The sequence below is a fragment of the Notolepis coatsorum genome, assembly GCF_963971535.1.
Source record: "Notolepis coatsorum genome assembly, chromosome: 19".
Classification (NCBI taxonomy): Eukaryota; Metazoa; Chordata; class Actinopteri; order Aulopiformes; family Paralepididae; genus Notolepis; species Notolepis coatsorum.
Genome location: NC_140183.1, coordinates 26,926,618 through 26,951,614, shown reverse-complemented (window position 1 = coordinate 26,951,614; position 24,997 = coordinate 26,926,618). Strand labels below are relative to the sequence as shown.

Sequence of the window (24,997 nt, the reverse complement as noted above, 5' to 3'; positions counted from 1 at the left end):
CAAAGATGAAAAAAAATATATATAATTGATATTCTCCTTTGGTTCATTACAATTTACTCAAGCCTAGTAACGGACACAATATTTCTGACACTGGGAATACATTCCCTGAGATCCCTTAGATGTCCCTAGATACCAATAACATGCAAATGGGCCTTGTAGAAGTGGAGCAATCTTCCATTTACTTAGGTATGTATTTTAGGCGGATTTTCCAAAAATAGGGCTGGGGCTTAACTCATTCTGCTCATTCTGATTCTGATTTCTCGTGTTTCACATACAACCGTTGAGCGCCAATCTCGTTTTGAGATCCTTTTTTATTTTTTTCGATTTTCCCATTCTAAACACTCGCACGGACCTGCCTGTGTCTCCCTGGCACCGCTGCCTATGCTATAATTGCAATGACGATCGAATCCCGACAGGTAGCAGTATCGCCTACCTTTTGAACTGGTTCTCTCGGTTGTCTTTCAGTGCCTCGGATCGCAGCTTCGTAAAACTACCCCCCCCCCCCCCCTTGATGATTTTGTGAAGAAACATCTATATATGGTATATACCTTTGATTTGGAAATAATATAATTAAAGATGGGAAAACAGCGTGGTACTCAATGAATTAATACATGTTTTTAATGCAAAGGTATAGCAACAACAATAGGTTCACTGTGGAAAGGTGTAAGTTCATACTGAATGTATTTCAATGGACAATGGTGGAAATAAATATTTTTTAAATAAAATACTTGTCATTGACCAATCTGAAAAATATTCCAGAATCCAGGTCCCTGAAAGACACATCACTATATGGTATATACATTTGATTTGGAAATAATATAGGTTTCAGGCGAGCAACCCGAACGATTTGCGCATATGCATATAACACGTCATATCTCACAATCTAGAAAACGAGACTGGATTATTTTGAAACGGGACGATGTTTAGCGTGGAATAGCGCACAAACAAAAGTATGTAGAAATGAACTGGTTTGTCCCTGTTGGACTATAAATAGTGCCTGTCAAATGAGCCATACTATTGTCTCTGTAATGGGGTGGCCGAGTGGTTAAGGCGATGGACTGCTAATCCATTGTGCTCTGCACGCGTGGGTTCGAATCCCATCCTTGTCGCCATCTGTAATGGGAAATATTAAAGGACTAAACGATGAACCGTTTACAAATCATTCTGAGTCATTATCAATAATAAGAAGAAAGTTTATTAACAATAAGAAGAAAGTTTATTTCACCATGGCCACGTCAGAGACAATATGTTAACCCACTAGCGTCTGGCCATAGACTGACCCAGAGTGCTGTTTCAGACATATGTTAAATACACAGTTGTCAGTCATAACATAATATCAGATATGATGATGAAGGTAAACAAAAATGGTTCTCAGTCACTGGGAGCAACAACAACTTTGTTATGACTGGGAGGATGTCGGAATGTTCTTAAAGAGACATACACACATTAACCAGTCAAGCTGGTCATACTGAGAGTCAAGCTGTATAACATGATATCTCAACACAGATCTATAAGAACATGATAATATATTTCCACGACATCTCCATAGCTATAATATAGAATATACGATGGGTCCGCAAACATCGTGCAAATGGTCAATAACGCTGGCGCCAGGGAGTAAAGATGGGAAAACAGCGTGGCTGTCAATGAGTTAAGAGGTTAAGTGTGTATTAGATGTGTATTACTGTAGGTGTGTATTAGGCCTAACAAAATAAATTGTTTGGTTCCTGTTGGTTGTCAGTTAAGGCCATGGGTAGGTAGGGCATTTATTTAATAATTGTTTTTATTTATCTTTATTATTATTATTTTTTGGATAGGGAATTTTTTTATTTAATTAAAATGTTCACAACAACATGGATGCATGTACCCTGCCAGTATGTTTAATGTCCATAATACTAAAGGTTAAAATACAAAGACAGTAGTATTAAAAATGCCACCCCTAAATACTACTCACTAAATCACCTGACGTCAGAGAGCTGTGCAAATATTGTGAAATACTTGCTTTTTATATATTCTCATTATTGACATGGACTGCACTTTTTGACTAAGATTTAACTAAACTGTATTGTAAAAAAAATAAAATATTTTATATATATATATATATATATATATATATATATATATATATATATATATATATATATTAATTTTTTTTTTTTTTTTACAATCATAAATCATACAATTTTTAAACTCATAAAATAAATTTGGGTCGCTCCTAAATTGGCAGGGTCGGTCGGCAACCGGAACCAAACCATTTATTTTGCTTGGCCTTAGGTGTTTAATGTGGATTAGGTGTGTATTAGGTGCATATTAGTTGCGTATTAGGTGTGTATTAGATCTGTATTACTGTAGGTGTGTATTAGGTGTTTAATATGTGTATTAGATGTGTATTACTGTAGGCATGCATTAGGTGTTTAATAGATGTGTATTAGGTGCGTTCCATAGTTGGGTTGAGGTGAATAAACTTAATATCTTAAGCGAGAGGCGGAGACCATGGCAAACTACTTTTTTACAGAGAGAGACATATACACACCCTTCAGACTATGGCCCCTCTAGGACTTAATGAAGAGTTTGACATTAAACCCTTCCTGTAAATACACACATTCTGTCTGGTTCCGTTTTTTAAGTTTTCTCATTATATATATTTTTTCTCTATTTTGCACGTGAAGGTGTGTTACATCTAACTACTAACTACCGTACTACTGTTATTGTAACTATGTACCGTATGTTCTGGCACTTGAGCTGCAGTATGTTTTGTAAATTTGTAGCCTATAGGCTAATTGATTTGAACCTTGACCTGGTTCAACCTTGACCCCTAATATGTATATATACCCCACCCCTTTTCACACGTTGGTGACACTTGAAAAAGGCCACAGGCCGAAACGTTGTGTTAAATTATATTAAACTTGGGCACACTGCAGACGGTGTGCTGACTTTTTTTTCCAAAACTTAATACCTGAACACGGAACGTAGCAACGTCAGAAAAAACAAGACATACGTAGCTGTCTAGAATGGTCGACTATTGGTCAGGTTTTTTGTGTCGGCTCATATAAGACCATATTTTTTGTTTTCTGAAGCAAGATGAAGGCAGAAGCACAGGCATCATAAAGAGTGATGGGAGCAATTGTAACAGGGGTAATATTATTATTATTATTATTATTATTATTATTATTATTATTATTATTATTATTATTATTATTATTATTATTATGCTACCTTTACCTAAAGGTATTATACTATGCCATGATATATGTAGGGCTGTCTTAAATACTTCGAAGCTTCGTTCGATGGGCATGGGATTCTAATGGGAAAATAAATTTTTAATATATTAAAAAGAAATTAATTTTTTTTTTTACCTGCAAAATCAACTCTGCCTCTCTTTGTTAACTACAACAAGCAATGCTGTTTGTTATTTAAGATGAGGTCGGACTCGGCACTGACTCATTATTAATTTAATTAATGAATCCAATTTATTTATAGAGCACATTTAAAAACAACAAAGTTGACAAGTGCTGTACAGGTCCCAATTTTTTTTTTAGGGGAACTATCTTATAAATGGCCTTTTTGAGTGTTTAGCATTGTTTCCTAGCTATGTGAACTTATATTAATATGATCTATGTCTCAAAATTCTCATATTGGCGCATTCTTCCAATTCTCCTCTCACAATATTCACCCTCACTGAACTGAGTCATTTGAAAATGTGCGTGATTTGTGATGTCAGAGAGACACCGCTGCATGATAATGGGGAGGTGCAGGATGAGCTGCACACAGTTCTGTACCCACTCCACACAGTCAGCCCAAATGGCTCGAGATCTTGAGGTAGAAAAATGCTGTTTTTGAGGACTTGATTAGAAATACAAAACAATGAATAAAAAAAAATATATATATTACAGAGGTGTTCCATAGACTCACAGGAATTGTGTAAAAGTGCCCAAATAGTGAAAGAAATAGTAAAATAGTTCCCCTTTAATTAAAAAACGAATTTCTTTTTAATCTCGAAACTTCGAATTAAAATCGAATCTTTGCCCCGAAGCTTCGAATGCCAAAAAAATATTTGAAGGTCAGCCCTAGATATATGGGATAGGCATGTTATGTTACATTCCTGTGGTTTATATGGCTATAACAAACAATAGTATAATGAACATATTGCCTTTGCTCCAGTATATTTTAGCCTCACGTTTGATACTTCTCCCCAGTGCAGCAGCAGTGCACATCTGACAGTTATGGTAAAGTTGTGATGGAGATCATTTACAGTTTACGAAAGTTTCACAAAAGTTTAAACCCAGTTGAATTTGTTTAATGTAATCGTACCAATCAGCTGAGCAGTCATGGAATCCTTTATCCTCTACTACGTTGTTATCTATTCCATAAATGTGTCTCCATCGCCTCTTTTGCACATAGTCTTTTTGGACATCTCCAAAATCGACCATCAAGCGAGCGTTTCCATCAAGCTTTTCCAATGCGATCATCATGATAATCAGAAGGAATTCTTTCATTAATGATTTACTTTCCCAATAGCTTAGGTATGGAGAATAATGTAATTGATGGTCATTATGTTGGACTGCATAGTCAAGTGTGATATCAAACTGAAACTTTAATTTTCAATTAACATTATCAAATTACTTAACAACAACACTAAGGCAGGTGAGCTTGTCATGTGACTGTTTTTTTTTTTTTTTTTTTTTTTATTATTGCAAAACAAAAATTATTAAAAGTCATGTGACTGTTTTTTAATTTTATAATTCCAATCATTTGGAACTAAACAAGGACACTAGCTGTGTCTCCTTTCAGGGGCCGTATCCTTCAAAGGCTGCAAAGCGACGTCACCAAGGCTGTCCCATTTCAAAGGCTTCTTCAAATGCAGCTTCACCCAAATTTGAAGGATCCAACAGATTAATCCTTCGGGACAACCAAGTATCCCAGAATGCATTTCACACCAGAAGGCTGAAAGATGTGATCTAGGACTATTATTATGTCACTCAGTATTTTTCAGGTCATAAAGTAGGCTAACCATTTAGATTCCCAATATGTGGTCAGTTTATCCAAATAAGGCATGTTTGAACATTTGTTCCAAGATTTTTGGAGATGGAGCAGCTACGACAGAACTCGGGTTCTGCCCACAGATCACTACAGAGTGTAGTGGAGGAACTGTTCTGCCCACAGATCACTACAGAGAGTAGTGGAGGAACTGTTCTGCCCACAGCTGCAGATCACTACAGAGAGTAGTGGAGGCGGCACAGCACATCACTGGCAACAGATTCCCAGACATCCAGGATGTCTTTCATCAGTGGTGCCTGCGGAAGGCAGACGGCATCACCAAGGACCACAGCCACCCAGCACACAGACTGTTCCCCCTGGCTGTTACCATCTGGCAGATGATACAGGAGCAGGGCTGTACGTACCGTCAGACTCAAGGACAGTTCTTTCTACCAGGCCAACTCAAAACAAAAACACTTGTTGTGGTCCAGTGTGAAGCTCTAACCATTCAACTTGTTGTGGTCCAGTGTGAAGTGCTCTAACCATTCAACTTGTTGTGGTCCAGTGTGAAGTGCTCTAACCATTCAACTTGTTGTGGTCCAGTGTGAAGTGCTCTAACCATTCAACTTGTTGTGGTCCAGTGTGAAGTGCTCTAACCATTCAACTTGTTGTGGTCCAGTGTGAAGTGCTCTAACCATTCAACTTGTTGTGGTCCAGTGTGAAGTGCTCTAACCATTCAACTTGTTGTGGTCCAGTGTGAAGTGCTCTAACCATTCAACTCGTGGAGGTGGAAACTACGGTGGTGAAATTCTTTAATAGGAACCCCCTCCTTCCCAGAGCTGTCCAAAGTGTTTCTCATTGGTGTGAGAAATGTTTCTCAACTATGAACTTTAATAAATGTAAATATACAGAACCAGACTAAGTATATATTATATGGTAACTCAGTTATATTATATGGTAACTCAGTTACGTCTATTCTGCATATGTCTATACTGAACACTGTGACCTCATTTTCTACTTCTAATTTACATGCTATACTATGTTATTTGATACTATCTTGTCTAGCACAGTCTCTGGAGCGTAACAGTAAGAAGCATTTTGTATGAAAGTATTCTGTACTTCTGTATGACAACTATTAAAGAAACTTAAGTGATGCCCACCTTGAAGCAATACTAAGAGTTTCCACTGTGACCTCCATCAGGGTAAATGTGGCTCTGCTGTGTGAGCAGAAGCGCTGCCAAGAAATAGAGTAGTAGCCTACAAATGTATTGAAGATCAAATATGTAAAAAAATATATAGATTTGTTAGAGAACTGTTAAAAATGTACAGAAACTGAATTTGATATGTTATGTTGTTATTATGTTGTTATTCAAATAACAAAGAAAGAATATTGTGCTTTCTTGTAGTTTGTAAGTAGTACTTGGATGTTGAAGTGGCCCTCCTATGAGATGAAAATACCAGCAGTGGCCCCAAGCCAATTTGAGACCCCTGTGTTAGGCCTACTTCTGAGACTGATTTAGAAATATACTAATCTATGGTTTAGGCCTACTTCTGAGACTGATTTAGAAATATACTAATCTATGGTTTAGGCCTACTTCTGAGACTGATTTATAAATATACTAATCTATGGGTTAGGCCTACTATTGAGACTGGTTTAGAAATATACTAATCTATGGGTTAGGCCTACTATTGAGACTGGTTTAGTAATGGACTAATCTGGGTTAGGCCTACTATTGAGACTGGTTTAGAAATAGACTACTCTATGGGTTAGGCCAGGGGTCAGCAACCTTTAATATCAAAAGAGCCATTTCCCCCCCCTCCCACAAAATAAAATTCATCTGGAGCCGCAAAACCAATTTACCCTTAAAATGAAGATAACACGGCGGCCGGGTAGCACAGCGTCTGTCTACCACCGCAGATACACTGGTATCGAATCCGGCTGTCAGCGGTGCCTCCGGCTTGGCCGGTCGTCATACTGACACAATTGGCAGTGTCAGCGGGAGGGAAGCCGGTGGGTGGTAATCTGGTCATTGTAAACAGCGACTCCTACATGTTGGTCAGGGTGCCTGCACAGCGAGGGAGGGAAATGGTGAAGGTAGTGTGACCTCCCACGCACTTCACCAATGAGAGTCCTCGCTGCCAGGTGAAAAGAGGCTGCTGGCTATCTCCTTGTATCGGAGGAAGCATGTGATAGACTTCAGGGCTCCCTAGACCGACCAGTGGGGGGCACATGCGCACAACGACCAGAGGGGGGAATTGGCATAACGACTAAATTGGGATGGGAGGAAAATACAGAAAAATAGGAGGAGAAAAAGTGGATACAAAAAAATGAAAATATGAAGATAACAGTGTATAACATTTTATATATCCCCAAGCATACCCCACATTTAGCATAAAACGCCTGACGATTGCATACCCAAAGTAATTAGCGATGTATCATACTTTGTACTTATAGCACACAGTTTGTTGCATTAATGGAATTATAAAGCAACTAAAAGAAAATGTTTGACTTTTTATTGCTGCTTTTACCTGTTATAACAAAGGAAAACCTCAAACTCTTATGAAGAGGAGAAAAATACTGGCTGTGTAGACCTACTTTTAAATAAAACACAGAAGAGGAGACAAAACACTGGTGTCTGTAGACCGACTTTGAAATAAAACCCTGAACTATTCAGGTATATTTGAGTCCTTCCCTTATTTGTGGAACATTTATAAAATAAAAAGTAGTCCACTTTGAAAAAAGACTACCATGTGTAGACCTACTTTGAAATAAAACACAGAACTATGCAGTGCTATTTGAGTCCTTCCCTTATTTGTGGAAAATCTATAAAATAAAATGTTAAATTTTCGTTGTTTGCAAATTTCTCACCACATATCAGGAATACAGGTACACCTGCATTGTTAGTCGTGAAAGCAAATTAATCTGTCCACGCTGAATTAACCCCTCTATTTCCCTCAGACTTTCCTTTTTTTGGATTTATCCATGGTTAGCTTACTGGGGGGTCGGAAACTCGAGATTAGCCACTTGCAGACGGCAGGGAGAGGCGCGGGGTGTGACGTACTGTATATTTTAGTTGATGAAATATTTTTGTTGACTAAATATTTTTGTTGATGAAATATTTTTTCATTTCAGTGTCACAGTATGACCTCGATCTCCAAAATAAGAGATACAAAAAAAGTTATTTTTAAAAAAATAATAATATTTTCTATTTTTTTATTTTTTTTGACCAGGGAGCCACAGGTTGCCGACCCTTGGGTTAGGCCTACAGTACTATTGAGAATGCTATCACCATGCAGAATAATCTGTTCAAATCCAGTGTTTTTTTGCCTGAGATCCTAACAGTGGATCATTAGTTGATGTACACGGTTTATTATTCACACAGTGAAAGGCACTGCATGTGTGGTGACCACTAGGATGGCAATGTAATTCTCTCTCACTGTTTGTCTGTACCCTGGGCCCTGACTCTCTCTCTGTCCCTCTGTCTTTCTCTCTATGTCTCCGTTAGAGGCAGCATGTCTCTGTTCAAGGCCCGTGATTGGTGGTCGTCTGTGCTGGGCGAGGGGGAGGAGTTTGACCAGGGCTGCCTATGTGTCGGAGATGTGGACAACAGTGGCACAGGATATGGTCAGTTTGTGTGTGTATTTGTATATGTGTGCTGTTGTTGATAGCCTGTCATGGTCTGCGTGCACTGCACATGGCACATAGACCACTTGTGGCAATTCCAGGTGTAGGGGTGGCAGAATAAACAACACACAGACAGGTTGCAGTTCCCAAAATCATACTCTTTATTTTCTTAGTCAAATAATAATGGTTTGCTGTCGGCCGGGCGGCGTCTCCGCTCTGTGGCCTTTTGCCTTGCGCTGCTACGGGGGACTGAGAGGAGGCTCCTCGGCTCCATTAAGTCCCCCCTCTCCAACAGGCGCACCGCGCCGTGATTCGCTAATCAGGTAATCACTCAAGTTCAAGTTCTTTAATAGTTGTCATACAGAAGTACAGAATACTTTCATACAAAATGCTTCTTACTGTTACGCTCCAGAGACTGTGCTAGACAAGATAGTATCAAATAACATAATAACATAATATAGCATGAATTTAGAAGAAGAAAATGAGGTCACAGTGTTCGGTATAGACATATGTACAATGTTCTGAGTTACCATATAATATACAATACACAATACTATGCAGTGTACTAATGTACAGTACTATCTAGTGCAAAGCAGAAATGGGATGAGGTACAATTTTAGGTACAATTTACAGTAAGGTGTACGAGTTGTAGTGCAATCCTTCATCCATAAATATAAAGTGTGGGGAGTGGGTGCTACAGTGTGTTTGTTTAAAGTGGGTGTGTGCTATAAAGTGTGTGTAGTGGGTGCTACAGTGTGTTTGTTTAAAGTGAGTGTGTGCGTGCGGATGTGTGTGCTATGTGTGTTTGGTGGTTGTTGTTGTGTAGTGTTCATTCATTGTTCGTTTAGCAGCCTGATGGCCTGGGGATAGAAGCTACTTCTGAGTCTTTCTGTGCTCGCCTTGAGACTCCTGTATCGCTTGCCTGACGGCAGCAGTTCAAAGAGGCAGTTGTTCGGGTGGCTCGAGTCCTTAATAATTCTCTTAGCCTTCCCCTTGCAACGCTTGTAGTAAATGTTCTGGAGGGTATTTAGTGACAGGTGCGTCCGGAAGCGGACGCCCAAACATGGGCAGCGCCCAGCCATTGGGTCGCCACATAGCGCCCATCAATCACCAAGCCCAGGGGTGGCTTGGGGTTGCCACAGTACCCCCCCTCCAGCTCCGACCGTCGGGGAAGAGCGTCCGACGCCCAACAGGCATCCTTCCTGGAGAGGGCGTCTGCGTTGCCATGCGCCACCCCTGACCTGTGAATGACAGAAAAGTTAAATGACTGTAACTCCAGAAACCATCGAGTCACCCTGGCATTGGTCCCCTTTGTCTTGGCCATCCAGACTAGGGGGGCGTGATCCGTCACCAGCGTGAAACGCCTCCCCAGCAGATAATAGCGGAGCGTCTCCAGTGCCCACTTAATTGCCAGACCTTCGCGCTCCACCGCAGAATAGTTGCGCTCGTGTGGCAGCAGCTTCCTGCTCACATATAAAATCGGATGTTCCTCACCCTCCAGTTGCTGGGAGAGGACCGCTCCCAGTCCCACCTCTGATGCGTCTGTTTGTACCGTCATCTCCTTGTCGAAGTTCGGGGAGATCAGCACCGGTCCCGAACAGAGGGCAGTCTTGAGGTCCTCGAACGCCGCCTCCGCCTCCGGTGTCCACTTCACCGTGAACGGCCGCCGCGCCTGGGTCAGATCTGTGAGGGGAGCAGCGCGAGCAGCAAAGTTAGGGATAAACCTCCTATAATAGCTCGCTAGCCCATTAAATGTCCTGACCTGCTTCTTGGTTAAAGGGCGAGGCCACTCCCTTATTGCATCAATCTTCCTCTTCTGCGGTTTCACATTGCCCCGGCCTATTGTGAACCCCAGGTACTCTGCCTCTTCTAATCCCAGCCTGCATTTCTTTGGGTTGGCGGTGAGACCCGCCTCCCGGAGGGCCCCCAACACCGCTCTCACCTTTTGGAGGTGGGTGTCCCAATCTGACGAGTGGATGATAATGTCATCGAGATATGCGGCTGCATACTCCCGATGGGGCCGTAGTACTCTGTCCATCAGCCTCTGAAAGGTAGATGGCGCCCCATGCAGGCCAAACGGGAGAACTTTATAATGGAACAGCCCATCTGGGGTGGAGAAAGCCGTCTTCTCCCTTGAGGCGGGGGCCAGAGGGACTTGCCAATAACCCTTCGTTAGGTCTAGTGTCGTGATAAATCTGGCCAGGCCCAGTCTGTCAATGAGCTCATCCACTCTAGGCATGGGATAGGCGTCAAACTTTGAAATTTCATTAAGCTTCCTGAAATCATTACAGAACCTGGTTGTTGAGTCGGGTTTTGGCACTAAAACAATAGGACTGGACCACCCGCTATGAGACTCCTCAATTACTCCCATCTCCAGCATGACCCGCACTTCTCTTCTGACTGCCTCTCTTTTTGCCTCTGGGATACGATAGGGCTTCAGCTTTACCTTGTCTCCCGGGCTGGTAATGATGTGGTGCTGGGCCAATGTGGTGCGGCCCGGCGTGGCCGAGAACACGTCCCGGTTCTGTTGGACCAGCTCCCGAAGCTCCTGCCGTTGGGTCGGGGACAACTGTTCCCCGATGGGAACATCGGCCGCCTCTGCCACCTGCTGCGCAAAAGGGGGAAGAGGGGGGGGCGAGAGCAACACATCCCGGGCATGCCATTTCTTCAACAGGTTAACATGGTATAACTGTCGATGCTTCCTACGGTCGGGCTGGTGGACCTTGTAGTTGACGGGACCCACTTTCTCGATTATGTCGTAGGGTCCCTGCCATTTGGCTAGGAATTTGCACTCTGCTGTCGGTACCAGTACTAGGACTCGGTCCCCCACATTAAACTCCCGTGGCTGTGCGCCCCGGTCATAAATGCGCTTCTGTGCGTCTTGGGCCTGTTGCATGTGTTCTCTCACCACTGGCCAGAGCGCCTTCATCCTGTCTCTCATTACCTGCACATGCTCTATGAGAGACCGGTGGGGCGACGGCTGTTCCTCCCAAATCTCCTTTGCGATGTCCAGGAGACCCCGCGGCTTGCGGGCGTAGAGCAGCTCAAATGGCGAGAAGCCAGTGGAGGCCTGTGGGACCTCACGCACAGAGAACATCAGAAAGGGCAACAACTGATCCCAATTCTTCCCATCCTTCTCCATCACCTTCCTTAGCATGCTTTTCAGGGTCTTGTTAAAGCGCTCGCACAGTCCATCCGTCTGTGGATGGTATATGGAGGTTCGTAGCTGTTCCACTTTCATTAGTTTGCACATTTCTTTCATGACCCGCGACATAAAGCACAAGCCCTGATCCGTGAGAATAGAGTCGGCAATTCCCACCCGACTAAACAAATGAAAGAGCTCCCGTGCCACAATTTTGGCCGTCACCGTGCGTAACGGGATGGCTTCGGGGTAACGGGTAGCATAATCTATGATCACCAGTATATACTGGTGGCCTCGGGACGATTTAACTAAAGGGCCCACTACGTCGAGGGCAATTCTTGAGAATGGGGTCTCAATGATGGGCAGCGGGATCAGAGGACTTTTATATTGTACCTTTGGTGCTGCGCGTTGACACTCTGGGCAGCTCCGGCAATAGTCCTCTACCGCTCTCTTCATGCCCGGCCAATGGAAACGCGCCCTTATGCGCTCCATGGTTTTGTCCACGCCCAGGTGCGCTCCGAGGATATGTGAATGCGCCAGCTGGAGTACAGTGGGAATAAAGAACTTCGGTACCAGCAATAGATCCCTAACCTCATCATTCTTTTTTACAACTTGGTACAGCAATTGTCTTTTTATTGCAAAGTGAGGATATGGCAGGTTACTCACCCCCTCCACGGGATTTCCATCTATGGTCTTGATATTCGCCCGGGCCTGCGTTAGGTTTGGGTCTTCCAGCTGGGCCGTTCCGAACTGACCCGCCAGGTCCCTCCCCACCTCGTCCGCCTGGGGGAACTCCGCAAAGGGGTCCTCGTCACTGTTATCCGTCTCGGGGCCCGCTTGGGGCGCTGGCGCGTCGTCACCCACACCTGATGCCGTCTCTGTCTCACTCCCCGGTATATCCAGGGGTTCCGGCGCGTCGTCACCTACATCTGAGGCCGTCTCAGTCTCACTCCCCGTTACGTTCAGAGCACACACCTTCGGCTGACGTAACCCTTTCTTCTTCCTCGGTTTACCCGTAGAGGGTGGGGTGCGCGGGGAGATGACGGCTGAGCACAGCTGGCGATACAGGGGGCAGTCTCGACCAATCAGCAGCGCTACCGGCAGGTTAGGTATGACGCCGGCTGTCATCGAGCAGACCCCCTTGGTGGTTGTCAGGGTGATCGGCGCTGTAGGATACAACTTTGTGTCCCCGTGCACACAGGACACTGACACTTGCGGAGCCTCTGCGTCGCAGTGTGCCAAATGGGGCTGAACCAGCGTTATGGCACTACCCGAGTCCAGGAGCGCTACGGCATCTTTGTCGTTGACGCGCACGGGTAAAAGTGTCGCCGATGTTTCCTTATGGGCCCAACAGGCTGCGCCATAGTTGCACGTCTTTCCGCGGGGGTCTGAAGCTGCCGCCGATGGCATGGACACATCCCGGCCTGGGCAGTTCCACGAGAGATGCCCGGGCTCGCCGCAGTCGTAGCAGCGTCTTTGGTCCTGGTCGAACAGCGGTCTTCTTCGGGGTAGTTCGGGCTCACCTGCGTTCCCTACCCGGCCCCTTGGGCTGGGCTCGTCGGGACCCCTCCTTGTTCTCGGCCGCTCTGGCTTTTCCCCTCGCCCCCCTTTGAGTAACTCCCGCGTTACCTGGTGGGCCTCCACAATATTCACCAGCTGCTCCACGGAGCGGGGGTCCGCTTGACTCGCCTGCTTCTTCGAGTCATAGGGGAGGGCTCTGACAAAGCGGTCCATAACAATCCGTTCCAAAACCGTGGGCCCTCCGGGGTCAGTCATTAGCCAGGCTCGGCTTGTGCGGACCAGGTCGTGCATCTGGGAGCGCGGGGAGGCCTGTGCGTCATACACCCAGTCATGGAACCGCTGCGCGCGGGACTGCAGACTATGGCCGTACCGGGACAGAATTTCCTGCTTTAGCCGAGTGTAGTTCCCGGCTTGCTCCGGTGGCAGGTCCTGGTAGGCCTTTTGTGCATTACCCGACAGGAAGGGGGCCAGCAGTCCCCCCCAGTCGTCTTCGGGCCAGCCCTCCCGGCCGGCGGTGCGCTCAAACGCCAGGAGATAGGCTTCTATATCCTCCTGCTCCGTCAGCTTGGGGATGAAGCGCCCGGGGTTAGGCCGCGTCCCGGCGGCCCCTTCCTCCTGCCGGTGAGCGGCCATCCGCTGGAGCTCCGCGTGGATCATCCCCGTCTGTTTCCTCTGTTCGTGCAGGGCCTCTTCGTGCCGGGTCTGTTGTTCCATGCTCGCTTGTACAAGCTGCTGCACCAGCGCGTCCATGCCTTTTCCGTTATTAAATTTATATATATATATATATATATTTTTTTTTAATTTCTTTTATTCTATTCTGATAAAGTCTATTGTTGTTTATTCTGCACCCCTGATTGCCAGTAGACTATGCCCGCATTCTCCACCACTGTGGCAATTCCAGGTGTAGGGGTGGCAGAATAAACAACACACAGACAGGTTGCAGTTCCCAAAATCATACTCTTTATTTTCTTAGTCAAATAATAACGGTTTGCTGTCGGCCGGGCGGCGTCTCCGCTCTGTGGCCTTTTGCCTTGCGCTGCTACGGGGGACTGAGAGGAGGCTCCTCGGCTCCATTAAGTCCCCCCTCTCCAACAGGCGCACCGCGCCGTGATTCGCTAATCAGGTAATCACTCTGATGGGTATTTAGTGACAGGTGCGTCCGGAAGCGGACGCCCAAACATGGGCAGCGCCCAGCCATTGGGTCGCCACATAGCGCCCATCAATCACCAAGCCCAGGGGTGGCTTGGGGTTGCCACACACTGCACTTCCACGTTATTGGATCATGTCTCCCGCACCCCCACAGCCGTACCTACAACCACTTAATGTCAAGGCTCTCATCCACATTCATTTTCTCCCCTCGCTCTCTCTCCCATGATTTCAGAATAGCGGAAGTGTTGCGGTGGTCTATATGTGTTGTGTGTGTATCTTTAATACCATGAAAGATACTTAACATGTACCATGCAATATCTCATTCACAGTCATATCCAACTCCAAATCAGTGTTGGTAAATTCAGTGTTACTATGAAATTATAGTTATAACTATTGAAATTAAAACAACCACAAAGTCCCCTGCAAAAGCGTACTCCTGTTGTCATTGGAACCTGTGTCATACTGTGTGTCTGCACCATTAACAGTAAGACAAAGTCCTGTATACATTAATTGTATTTGATTGTGTATGCATCTCGGTGTCCTTGCAGACAAGGTGGTGGTGGGCAGCTACATGGGCATGCTGCGGGTCTTCTCTCCCCTGGCCAGTAAGCCTGGGGAGGGGGGCCAGGGCTCGGCTGATGCCCAGCTACTGGAGGTCCAGCTCCGAGACCCAATCATCCAGGTGGAAGTGGGCAAGTTCATCTCGTAAGTAGACCTGCTCTGGGCCACGGCACAGAGGGTTTAAGAGTAGCTTGACATTGTGATATTAGATGTGTGACTTCTTGTGATATTAGATGTGTGACTTCTTGACGTTGTGATATTAGATGTGTGACTTCTTGACATTGTGATATTACATGTGTTACTTCTTCACATAATGATATTATTAGCGATTAACTGGGCCAATATCTGTTATTTGCTATGAGATAATCTGCATTGGCCAATGACTGCACTCATGTGTGGCTGATTAACAAACATGTTAGTGCTCCCCCTTGTGTCAAAGTGTCTGTTGATTCTGAAAATGTAAATCTATTTATCTATTTATTTTGTATACATTTGGTGATTTAAAATAATAAGTAGGAGTGCAGATGTACTAAAGAACACAGACGATGCACATTTTGTAGTTTAAAATATTTTTTAATCTTTCTATGTTTTGTAAGAATATATGCTTGTGCTAAATAAATGTTGATTTAAGTTCAGCAATTATGTGTCTCATTTGCTATTATTAAATTGTTGTATTTTATCTGATGCAAAAAAAAAGAAAATCCATCATCGTCCACCCTACCCTCTAAATATCGGTATTGGCATTAGCTATTGACCATTATATTAGATGTGTGACATCTCGACATTATGATATTAGAAGTGATGTCTTGTGTTGTGTCATCATGTGAGTAAACCATTCTTTATTAGGATTTCTGAGAAAAATAACCATAACAAACGATGTGTTTTCAGATGAACAATGATTTCAAACATTTACATTTTAATTAAAAATGTAATTCAAACCTTTCATTTAAATGGTTAATTATTTAAAGGCGGTAAGTTGGAGTGTCCAAACTCACTGGAAACAAGACTTCATGTTTTCCTTCGTGTCAAGGGTTCATTTGTCATGTTAGCTCTTCAACATGTCACAGTAGCTTCATTCACATTTCCATAGCATTAAACAGCAGATCACAGGCTAATCCCCTCTCTCCTCCACTCCTCCAGGCCCCCTTGGCCCTCGGCCCGCTGGGCATGTGACCTTGACCAGGCTGTCATATTACAGGTCATAGTGGAATTAACCCAACATAGCCCTGCTTAGATACGGTCTAATGCACCAACTCACAAATGGAGATCTGGGCTTCTGTCTCAGAAGGACCGGGCTATGCTGAGACCATGATGGTGTCATTCTTTGATCAACCTTCCTACTCTACACTTCTGCTAGAGAGGTTCTGGACAGGAGTGATATTAGACTGATGGAGCACAGCCCACTGGGTGTGTGTTTATGTGCACATTAATAACCAGCAAGGAGTGCAAATCTCCACCAGGCAGCTGCCACCCATTTATTTTCCAGTAGCCTACACGTTAGGCAGGGCTTAAGTGTAGAAGGGAGGGCAAACTTAGACCAATGAAAGCAGATTTCTCCCCACATTATTCCTATTACACTATTATACTAACACACTATTACACATTACACACTACATCACACATTTGTTGACACCTCCCATACGTCTCTAAGACAAATTATTCATGAAATATGACAGGGGGTGGGGCTTAATTCAATGGACAATGATGGAAATGTATTAACTCTTTCTGCGGCAAAAACGAGAATTCTCGTGTTTCAAATCCAACTGTTGAGCGCCAAAAACAAATGTTCTCGTTTTTAGATCCTTTTTTTTTTCTCGATGTCCCCATTTTTTTTTTTTTTTGTCTTTTTCCCCCTCCATTTTCCTCCGATTTTCTCCCATCCCAATGTTAGTCGTATGCCAATTCCTAGTCCCTTCCTGGTCGCTGCGCACTTACCCCCCACAGTCAGATCATCTGGGAGAGTGGAGGCTACCACGTGCTTCCTCCGACACACGTCCAGCCAATCACCGCTTCTTTTCACCTGGCAGCGCGGATTCTCATTGAGAGGGCGTAGCGTGTGGGAGGACCACACTATCCCCCTCGAGTCCTATCCGCGCTTAGCAGGCGCCCCGACCGAACTGTAGGAGTCGCTGTTTACAACGACCCGGACCCACCCCGCCAGCTTCTCCCACCCTCTAATACTGCCAATTGTATTAGTGCAGACGGCCAGCCAAGCTGGTGACAACCCCGGAGCTGTGAGCTGGATTCGAACAGGCGAATCCAGCTCACAGCTCCGGGGCTGGTGACGAACGCAATCTCCGCTCGGCCACCTAACCGCCCCTCGATGTCCCCATTCTAAACACTCGCGCGGACCTGCCTGTGTCTCCCTGGCACCGCTGCCTATGTTAAAATTGCAATGATGATCGAATCCCGCCAGGTGGCAGTATCACCTACCTTTTGAACTGGGTATCTAAGGTCTCTCTCTCTCTTTCTCTGTGCCTCTGGCTGGAGGAACCCCTCCCCCTCAAAGTGAATCAGAACACAGCAATCTGTCGGAGATTTGGTCGCCTGAAACCTATTGTTTCCTGTATGATAGCCATGCCCAATGCACATGAGTAATTGCGATCGCGATGGGATTACTGGGGTTATTTATTTTGGAGTACCTTCTGACTAAGGTAAGGTCTATTCTAGGTCTATTTTACCGAACCTAAAACATGCTTTTGTATTGATCACAGCGTCGTATTTTACCGGACCTAAAACATGCTTTTGGTAATGATCGCAACTTCGTAAAACAACCCCCCCCCCCTTGATGACTTTGTGAAAAACATCTATATATGGTATATACCTTTGATTTGGAAATAATATAATTAAAGATGGGAAAACAGTGTGGCGCTCAATGAATTAATAAATGTTTTTAATGCAAAGGTATAGCAATAACAATAGGTTCACTGTGGAAAGGTGTAAGTTCATACTGAATATGTATTTCAATGGACAATGGTGGTAATAAATATTTTTTAAATAAAATACTTGTCATTGACCAATCTCAAAAATATTCCAGAATCCAGGGCCCTCATTCATCAACCTGACTTACGCACAGATATGTGCTTAACCTGTGCGTACGACCATTTCTAAGCAAAGAGTGGGATTCATCAATTTCAACTTGAACTTGACTTCGTGCTTATGTGTACGCACAGCTCGGAGCACACTTAGCTGACGCCCAGTGGTAGAACATCGTTACTACGGCATAAGCGCTCCTCAGTTCTGCATTAGTTTCAAGGCGGAAATAAGCTTCCGTGCATTAGTGTTCAACTTCTGTATGACCCGTAATTCATTATAGTTCATTATAAAATAGCGACAGTAGTGTAATTATAACGGGCTCACACGCGAACAAGAGGTTGGCCTGCTTGTTTGGCACGGGGGGGCAGACGCAAAACACCAACCTCCAAACGCGATTAAATATTGTTTCAAATAAAAAGCGAATTATTTTGTGTTTCATGTTTCCAAATAAGATTGGTCACGAAATGCTTTCTACTTCAATTTGTTGGTTAGAATAGATGACCTCCGTTGAAACTTCACTGAGACTAACAGTCTATTTGTGAGCTCCCGCTCAGATGTGATAATAATAACAATAATAATAATAGCTTCATTTTATATAGCGCCTTTCAAGAGACCCAAGGTCGCTTTACATAGATAGGGGGGGGGGAATAACAAAGTAACAGACATAGTGGACAGACACACAACATATAAATATGATGATGGAATTCATTCAAGATCCTCTCCACCCTCGGGTCTTTGCCACCGGCACGGTCCATCGTGATATTGGAGATGGATCGAGCAATAGACTGTTACTGTAGCTGTCAAAGCTCCATCACAAATGCAGTTATGTGAATAGAAAGGGATTCCACTAAGTCAATGTTGCGATGCGCATTTGCCTGATACATGTTGTTGCTGCATGCCGGGAGGAAGGCGATGCTGAATGTTTTCAATTCATTAAATAAAATGGATACTTTTTGCAAGGGTTTACTGACTGTCATACAAATAATCAACCAACTACATACTGTAACTTTTCAGTGCACGTTCTTATTTACATTGTGACAACAGCCTTGTGAGTTCCCGCAGTGACCCGCACACAGACATGATGGAATTCAAGTTCAAGTTTGTATTGATCACATATAGGCAGGCTACACATGGCGTATAGGCTACATCATTGGCAGTGAGATTCATTGTTCTTGTATATGCTCTCGTATTATTGTTTATATAGGCTACCCAATACTGACATCAAAATAGATTGTATGACTCTAGAAATCATATGCAGCAGGTAGAAAATTGACGGAAAATCCGTCGCGATTTGGAATAAAATTGAGGAGAACTTTAATCCCTGGGTATTAATCAAACAAAACGGAAAAAGCCAGTCATATTCCAGCACGGTCTTTATTAGTGTTTGCGCTGCCCAGGCAGCAATGGTTAATAGATATCATATCCGACATCACCGTACGTGTACACGTCTGTCAGCCTGTCTCATAACACGCTTCCCTCGGTTTAGTCCATTCTTCCACATTTCATGGGGGTGCCCATTACCGTATATGGTTAATCGGGGCGGTTTTGGTATGCAAATACGTGAAAGTGTGCACGAGCCTCGGCGCAGGGCCAAGGTGATATTTATCATGACAGGTGTGCGTAGAACCTGCGTACGCACGTGTGGTAAATCCCGTTTTTTTTGTGCGTGCACTGATTCTAAATTCTGTGCTTACGTGTGGAAATAGAACATTTTCTACGCCACGTTGATGAATGAGGGCCCAGGTCCCTGGCCTGTTGTCAGCCTATGAGCACCATTTCATCCAAATCAGCCCTGTTGTCAGAAAGTCAGACCGACTCACACACGCAAGCTTCCGCATGGTGGAGATCAGATATTATTTGGGAGAGAGAGAGAGAGAGTTCTCTGCATTCAACCCATCCTAACTATTTAGGAACAGTGCAGCCACACACTGTTCACCTGGGGACCAACTCCAGTTGTAATGCTAGTTAGTACCTTGGTCAAGGGCAATGGCAGGAAATCTAACATGCATGTCTTTTGGTGGAAGGAAACCGGAGCACCCGGAATAAACTTTTGCAAACACAGGGAGAGCATGCAAACTCCACAAAGAACATCCCCCTGCTGGGTTTTGAACCTGTGACCTTCTTGCTGTGAGGCAACAGTGCTAACCACTGTGTCACAGTGGGACATATAACACAATATCAAAGACGTGTTACTAATATAGTATACGTATATTCCACTTCCAGTACTGTTATAGACGATTTTATAGACTACAACATAAACATTCTAAATGGACTATGTCGCATTTCCTGTCAGCTATTGATATTAGTGAACACTGCAACAGGGAATCAACTTGAGTCCAGGCTGTGGACGCAATTCTACTGAAACCACTTATCAGGACTCATAGGAAGTCTTTCGGCCAATCTGATTGGTCGGCCGCAAAATATCTGTCGCATAACAGCTCATACCAGAGCCTGCCTTTAAAATAACATGTTCATAATTCATTACCCTGTCTGTTCATTCATAAGCAGCCTTCCCAGTGTAACTCACCACCGCAGAAAACTGTTTTTCCATCAGAACACACACTAAACCCAAACCACCATGTCATCAGATTCTCCTCCTCCACCGTGATTTACCACGTTCTATCGACCGCCCCGAATCCCAAACATAGACGTTCCTACAGCGTCTGGCTAACCACGGAGATGCTCGCATAGCTGTCGCAAACCCCAAGAGCTCCGGTCCCGCTTTGTTATTGTAGCAGGATAATTCCATCTCAAGAAGCTGATCCCACTGTTTAAAGGTCGAGTAGAAATGTGATTTTTTTTTAAAATAAAGTATATATTTTGGTGTGGAGCTGGTTAAGAGCGAGGGAAGGTCGGGAGGAGAGAGATGGAGAGAGGGATGAACAGAACGCTGCGGCGGACGATGGCGATGACTGGAATGCGAGGATTTGTCATTGCAGCGGTTGTTTTGGTGGTGGGGGGGTGCAGGGACCTCCCGGAGAGCCGGGTTTCCAGGAAAAAGGCCTGGCATGTTTGCCCCCCCCCCTCCCCTGAAGACTTCCCACAATGGGGGTTGGTCAGGAGTGCGAGTCAAAGGCTTCGCCGCAAAATCTGTCTGTTTGGAATATGTCGTGTCGTTTTGTTACATGCGGTCTTCGGCGAGTTATTCACTTAACGGCCGCGGGGTATTCTCGAAGTAGCGCCTCAGGAGAAAAACACGCCATAAATATCGCCAAAGAAAAGGGGTGAGGCAAGGAGATGCTAAAAGTATTGACAGGATTCCAAGGAAGAGAGGAAATCGCTGGGGTCCAATTAATTTTCTTCTTTCTTTCATCCTGTAGTTCTTCCTTCTGCAAACATCACAGCTGCGGTTTAAAGATGCAAAGCATTTGGCAGCTTGGCACAGGGCCAGCACATGTGGCAGGGCTGCACATCCAAAATAGATTTCTTGTATTTTCATGTGGAGAGCCTCCCCCTTGATCAAATAGGTTTGTCGCTTTTTCTCGCTCATGCCGGGGTGACTCGGATGAACTCACCAAATCTCCAAATCTCTAGGATCAGCATCAATCCGTCCACTTTTACCCACAACCAGAGCCATAGAACTCCGAAAGCAACACTGTCCTCACTTATAACCCTGTTCACCCTTTTATCAAGTGTGGAGATGATCGATGAAGCTGATGGTCTTTCATCCCACATCATGTGTCACTTTGAACTTTTTATTTACAGTCTGGTCGGGATCAATTAATGTTCAGTTCAAATTAACTCTAAATGTAAATTGGAAGTGAATGTTGTTTGCCAAGAAGCTGGGTGGGATTAGGTTGGAATGGAGAGGGGCTTGAAGCCATGCTGGCATGTCCTCTCAAGTCAGTGATGATATGTCGGCAACACCGGAGGGAGGCTGCAGCCATACTGCTGAACTGTATCTGCTGATGCCGAGCACCAGTCTGATCCATTATTAGAGGGACACACCAACATTATGGGAAATGTGCTTACTGTCTTCGCCAGGAAGAGGATAGATCGCAATTTCCTCTCTGTGCGTTCAGTAGAAAGCTATCTGGCTGCAAGCTAGCCTAGCTTAGCACAAATGAATGGAAGCGAATACGGATCAGCTAGCCTAGCTGTTGGGCAAAAACTAAACTCACAAAAGCTAGTTGTCCCGTATCCGCTTCAATAGGATCCCATCAATCAGGGTTTAGAGCAAAACATAGCACAGCCACTACTCAAGTTGTAATAATAATAATAATTAATTGCATTTATATAGCGTTTTTCTAGACACTCAAAGCGCTTGTAGCGTGGGAATTGCCTCCTTCACCACCACTGGTAGCACCCAACCTTGGGCTACGCAGGCTCAATGGCTACCATACAAAGGCACCCGGCACACATCACACTACACAATGACTGAACGGCTCAGGAGACAGGGATTGATATCAGTCAATTAAGGGGAAGGGATGATTAGGTGGCCTTGATGTCAGAGACCTGATTGGGAATTTGGCCAGGAACATCGGGGAACCCCCTACTCTTTGCGGTAGGCGTCCGAATTCAGTCAGGACCTCGGTTTAGCGTCTCATCCGAATGACTGCACTCGCAGCTGTACGGTGTCCCTATCGCGTGAACACTTTAGGCAACCAACATGCGCTTCCGCGTTTCTCTGATTGGCCGAGCGCCTTCCGCGTTTCTCTGATTGGCCGAGCGCGGCTCCCCCTTAAGCTCCAGGAGAGAGGCTGAAAACCCGCAGTTCTTGCCCGACTGATGGGAGCCGAATCCCGGATCCGATTTTTCTGATGAATACCCCCAAAACATGGAGGTCCCGAACGCATGGAAGTATTGATTGCGTCGTAACGAATCATTAAAAAAATATACCGTTAACTGGAATATGTTGTGCCTTTACACATGTTGGATTATGTAATTGGTTTGTCATGACAAACTAATAAAAAATCGCTACAACAACACGCATGTAGTCACACATGCGTCCCTATCACCGTAACAGGGGCATTGTTACTGACAAGTCCAGAGGACAGAGTGCCCCCTGCTGGACAACAACACCACTTTCCGACAGCAGCCTTGACCGGGGCTCGAACCGATCATGAGTCCGGAGCTCTACTCATGTAGCCACGCTGTTGGACGTAAATTATATAGTATCTGACCTTGACAAAAGAAAACATTGTGCTGCCCTTCTAGTAGATCTGTCAAAAGCATTTGACACAGTTGACCACTCTCTTCTATTGCAAAGGTTAATGAATGCTTTGACACATCTGCCTGCAAATGGTTTCAGAGCTATTTATCCGAAAAAGGTCTGTGTGTGAAAACGACAAATGTCCAGTCAGAATTTCTGCTCATTACAAATGGAGTGTTCCATCCTGGGGCCAGTCTAATTTACTCTTTATATTAATGATATTGTCTCTTCTTTGGGGGGTTGTCGGGCTCATCTCTATGCGGATGACACTATTGTCTATTGTCTTGGTGACTCTGTACAACTAGCCATTGAAAACGTACAACTCATTTAATTTAATACTTTGCAGGATGCACTTGTGCATCTTAAACTGAAATGTATGAAATGAAACGAAACAAATTTCTCTGGTGTCTGTTTTTTGGATTATGAAGATGTACTGTAGTTTATAGACATGCTGCTGTTTCCACTCTAAAGCCTCTGGTCTCTGTATATCTTTATTCTATATGCTATATATAGATGTATCTCTGGTGACAGTTATGGTACCGTCATTTTATCCTGTATGACTACCCTGGTACTTTGATTAATGTATACTCAGTAGATAGTAAATTATAACACTACCTCTTGCATACTGCACCTCATGTGACACTGTGAATAATGTGAATATTCCTCAGCTAGTCAGATAGTAAATTATATTGACCATATTGATCAAATTGTTTACACTGCCTGTGTTGTCTTTTACTACCTGTATACTGTGTTGTTTTACTACCTGTACCCCTCCCCCCCCATGCTGCTATGATGCCTGAATTTCCCCAAGGGGATCAATAAAGGAATATCTTATCTTATCTTATCTTATGATACGGTTGGGTGGTCCTCTCTGGCAATTGGCCAATTCACCTCAGTCTGTAATTGTTTTGATTGATTTGAATTGTTTAATTGATTTACTTTTCTGTTTTTCTATAGTTTTTGTATCATGTATTGTTCCTCTCGACGTCATTGTAAATGAGAGCCTGCTCTCAATGATCTTTCGAGATTTCGAGAGTACAGCCATTAGCTGACTTACTGAGTCCTGTGGTCGAAGTCCTGTGGCTGTTCTGGGCGAGCCGGGCAACTTTAGACAAGCCAGCACACAGGGAAGTTATGCTGTGTTCTGGGCAGCTTCAGACAAGCCAGCACACAGGGAAGTTCTGCTGTGTTCTGGGCAGCTTTAGACAAGCCAGCACACAGGGAAGTTCTGGCTGTGTTCTGGGTAGCTTTAGACAAGCCAGCACACAGGGAAGTTCTGCTGTGTTCTGAGCAGCTTCAGACAAGCCAGCACACAGGGAAGTTCTGGCTGTGTTCTGAGCAGCTTCAGACAAGCCAGCACACAGGGAAGTTCTGGCTGTGTTCTGGGTAGCTTCAGACAAGCCAGCACACAGGGAAGTTCTGCTGTGTTCTGGGCAGCTTCAGACAAGCCAGCACAGAGGGATGTTCTGGCTGTGTTCTGGGCAGCTAAAAAATAAATACCAAGATATCATCACGCCAATGTCCACGGGTCTCAGTAAGTCAGATAATGGCTGAGCATTGATTATTTTATTATATTTCATACCACTTCATGTGAAAAATCCAAACTATCACTTTAAACTAGTGCTGTCAATCGATTAAAATATTTAATCGCATGATTGTCTATAGTTAACCCGTGATTAATCGCAAATTATTCACATTATTATATATTTTTTTCTACCTTAAACAGATCTTTTTCAAGTTCCAAGTTTTAATACTCTTGTCAACATGCGAGTCAACAAATGCTTGCTTTATGCAGCCATTTAACACAAAAGGATGACCGTCATGCATTGCAAAT

The 24,997-nt window shown here is 44.4% G+C and overlaps 1 protein-coding gene across 1 annotated transcript in view; it reads left to right on the top strand.

Moving 5' to 3' along the window:
- Window positions 1-24,997, top strand: part of LOC311246432 (protein PTHB1-like) — a gene marked incomplete at its 3' end in the record, with an annotated part of 47,448 nt that overhangs the window by 11,315 nt on the left and 11,136 nt on the right. The window contains exons 2-3 of the mRNA XM_084336588.1: window positions 8,484-8,602; window positions 14,963-15,119. Coding sequence (XP_084192714.1) covers window positions 8,491-8,602; window positions 14,963-15,119 — 269 coding nt within the window. The 5' untranslated portion in view covers window positions 8,484-8,490. The remainder of the gene's footprint in view (window positions 1-8,483; window positions 8,603-14,962; window positions 15,120-24,997) is intronic.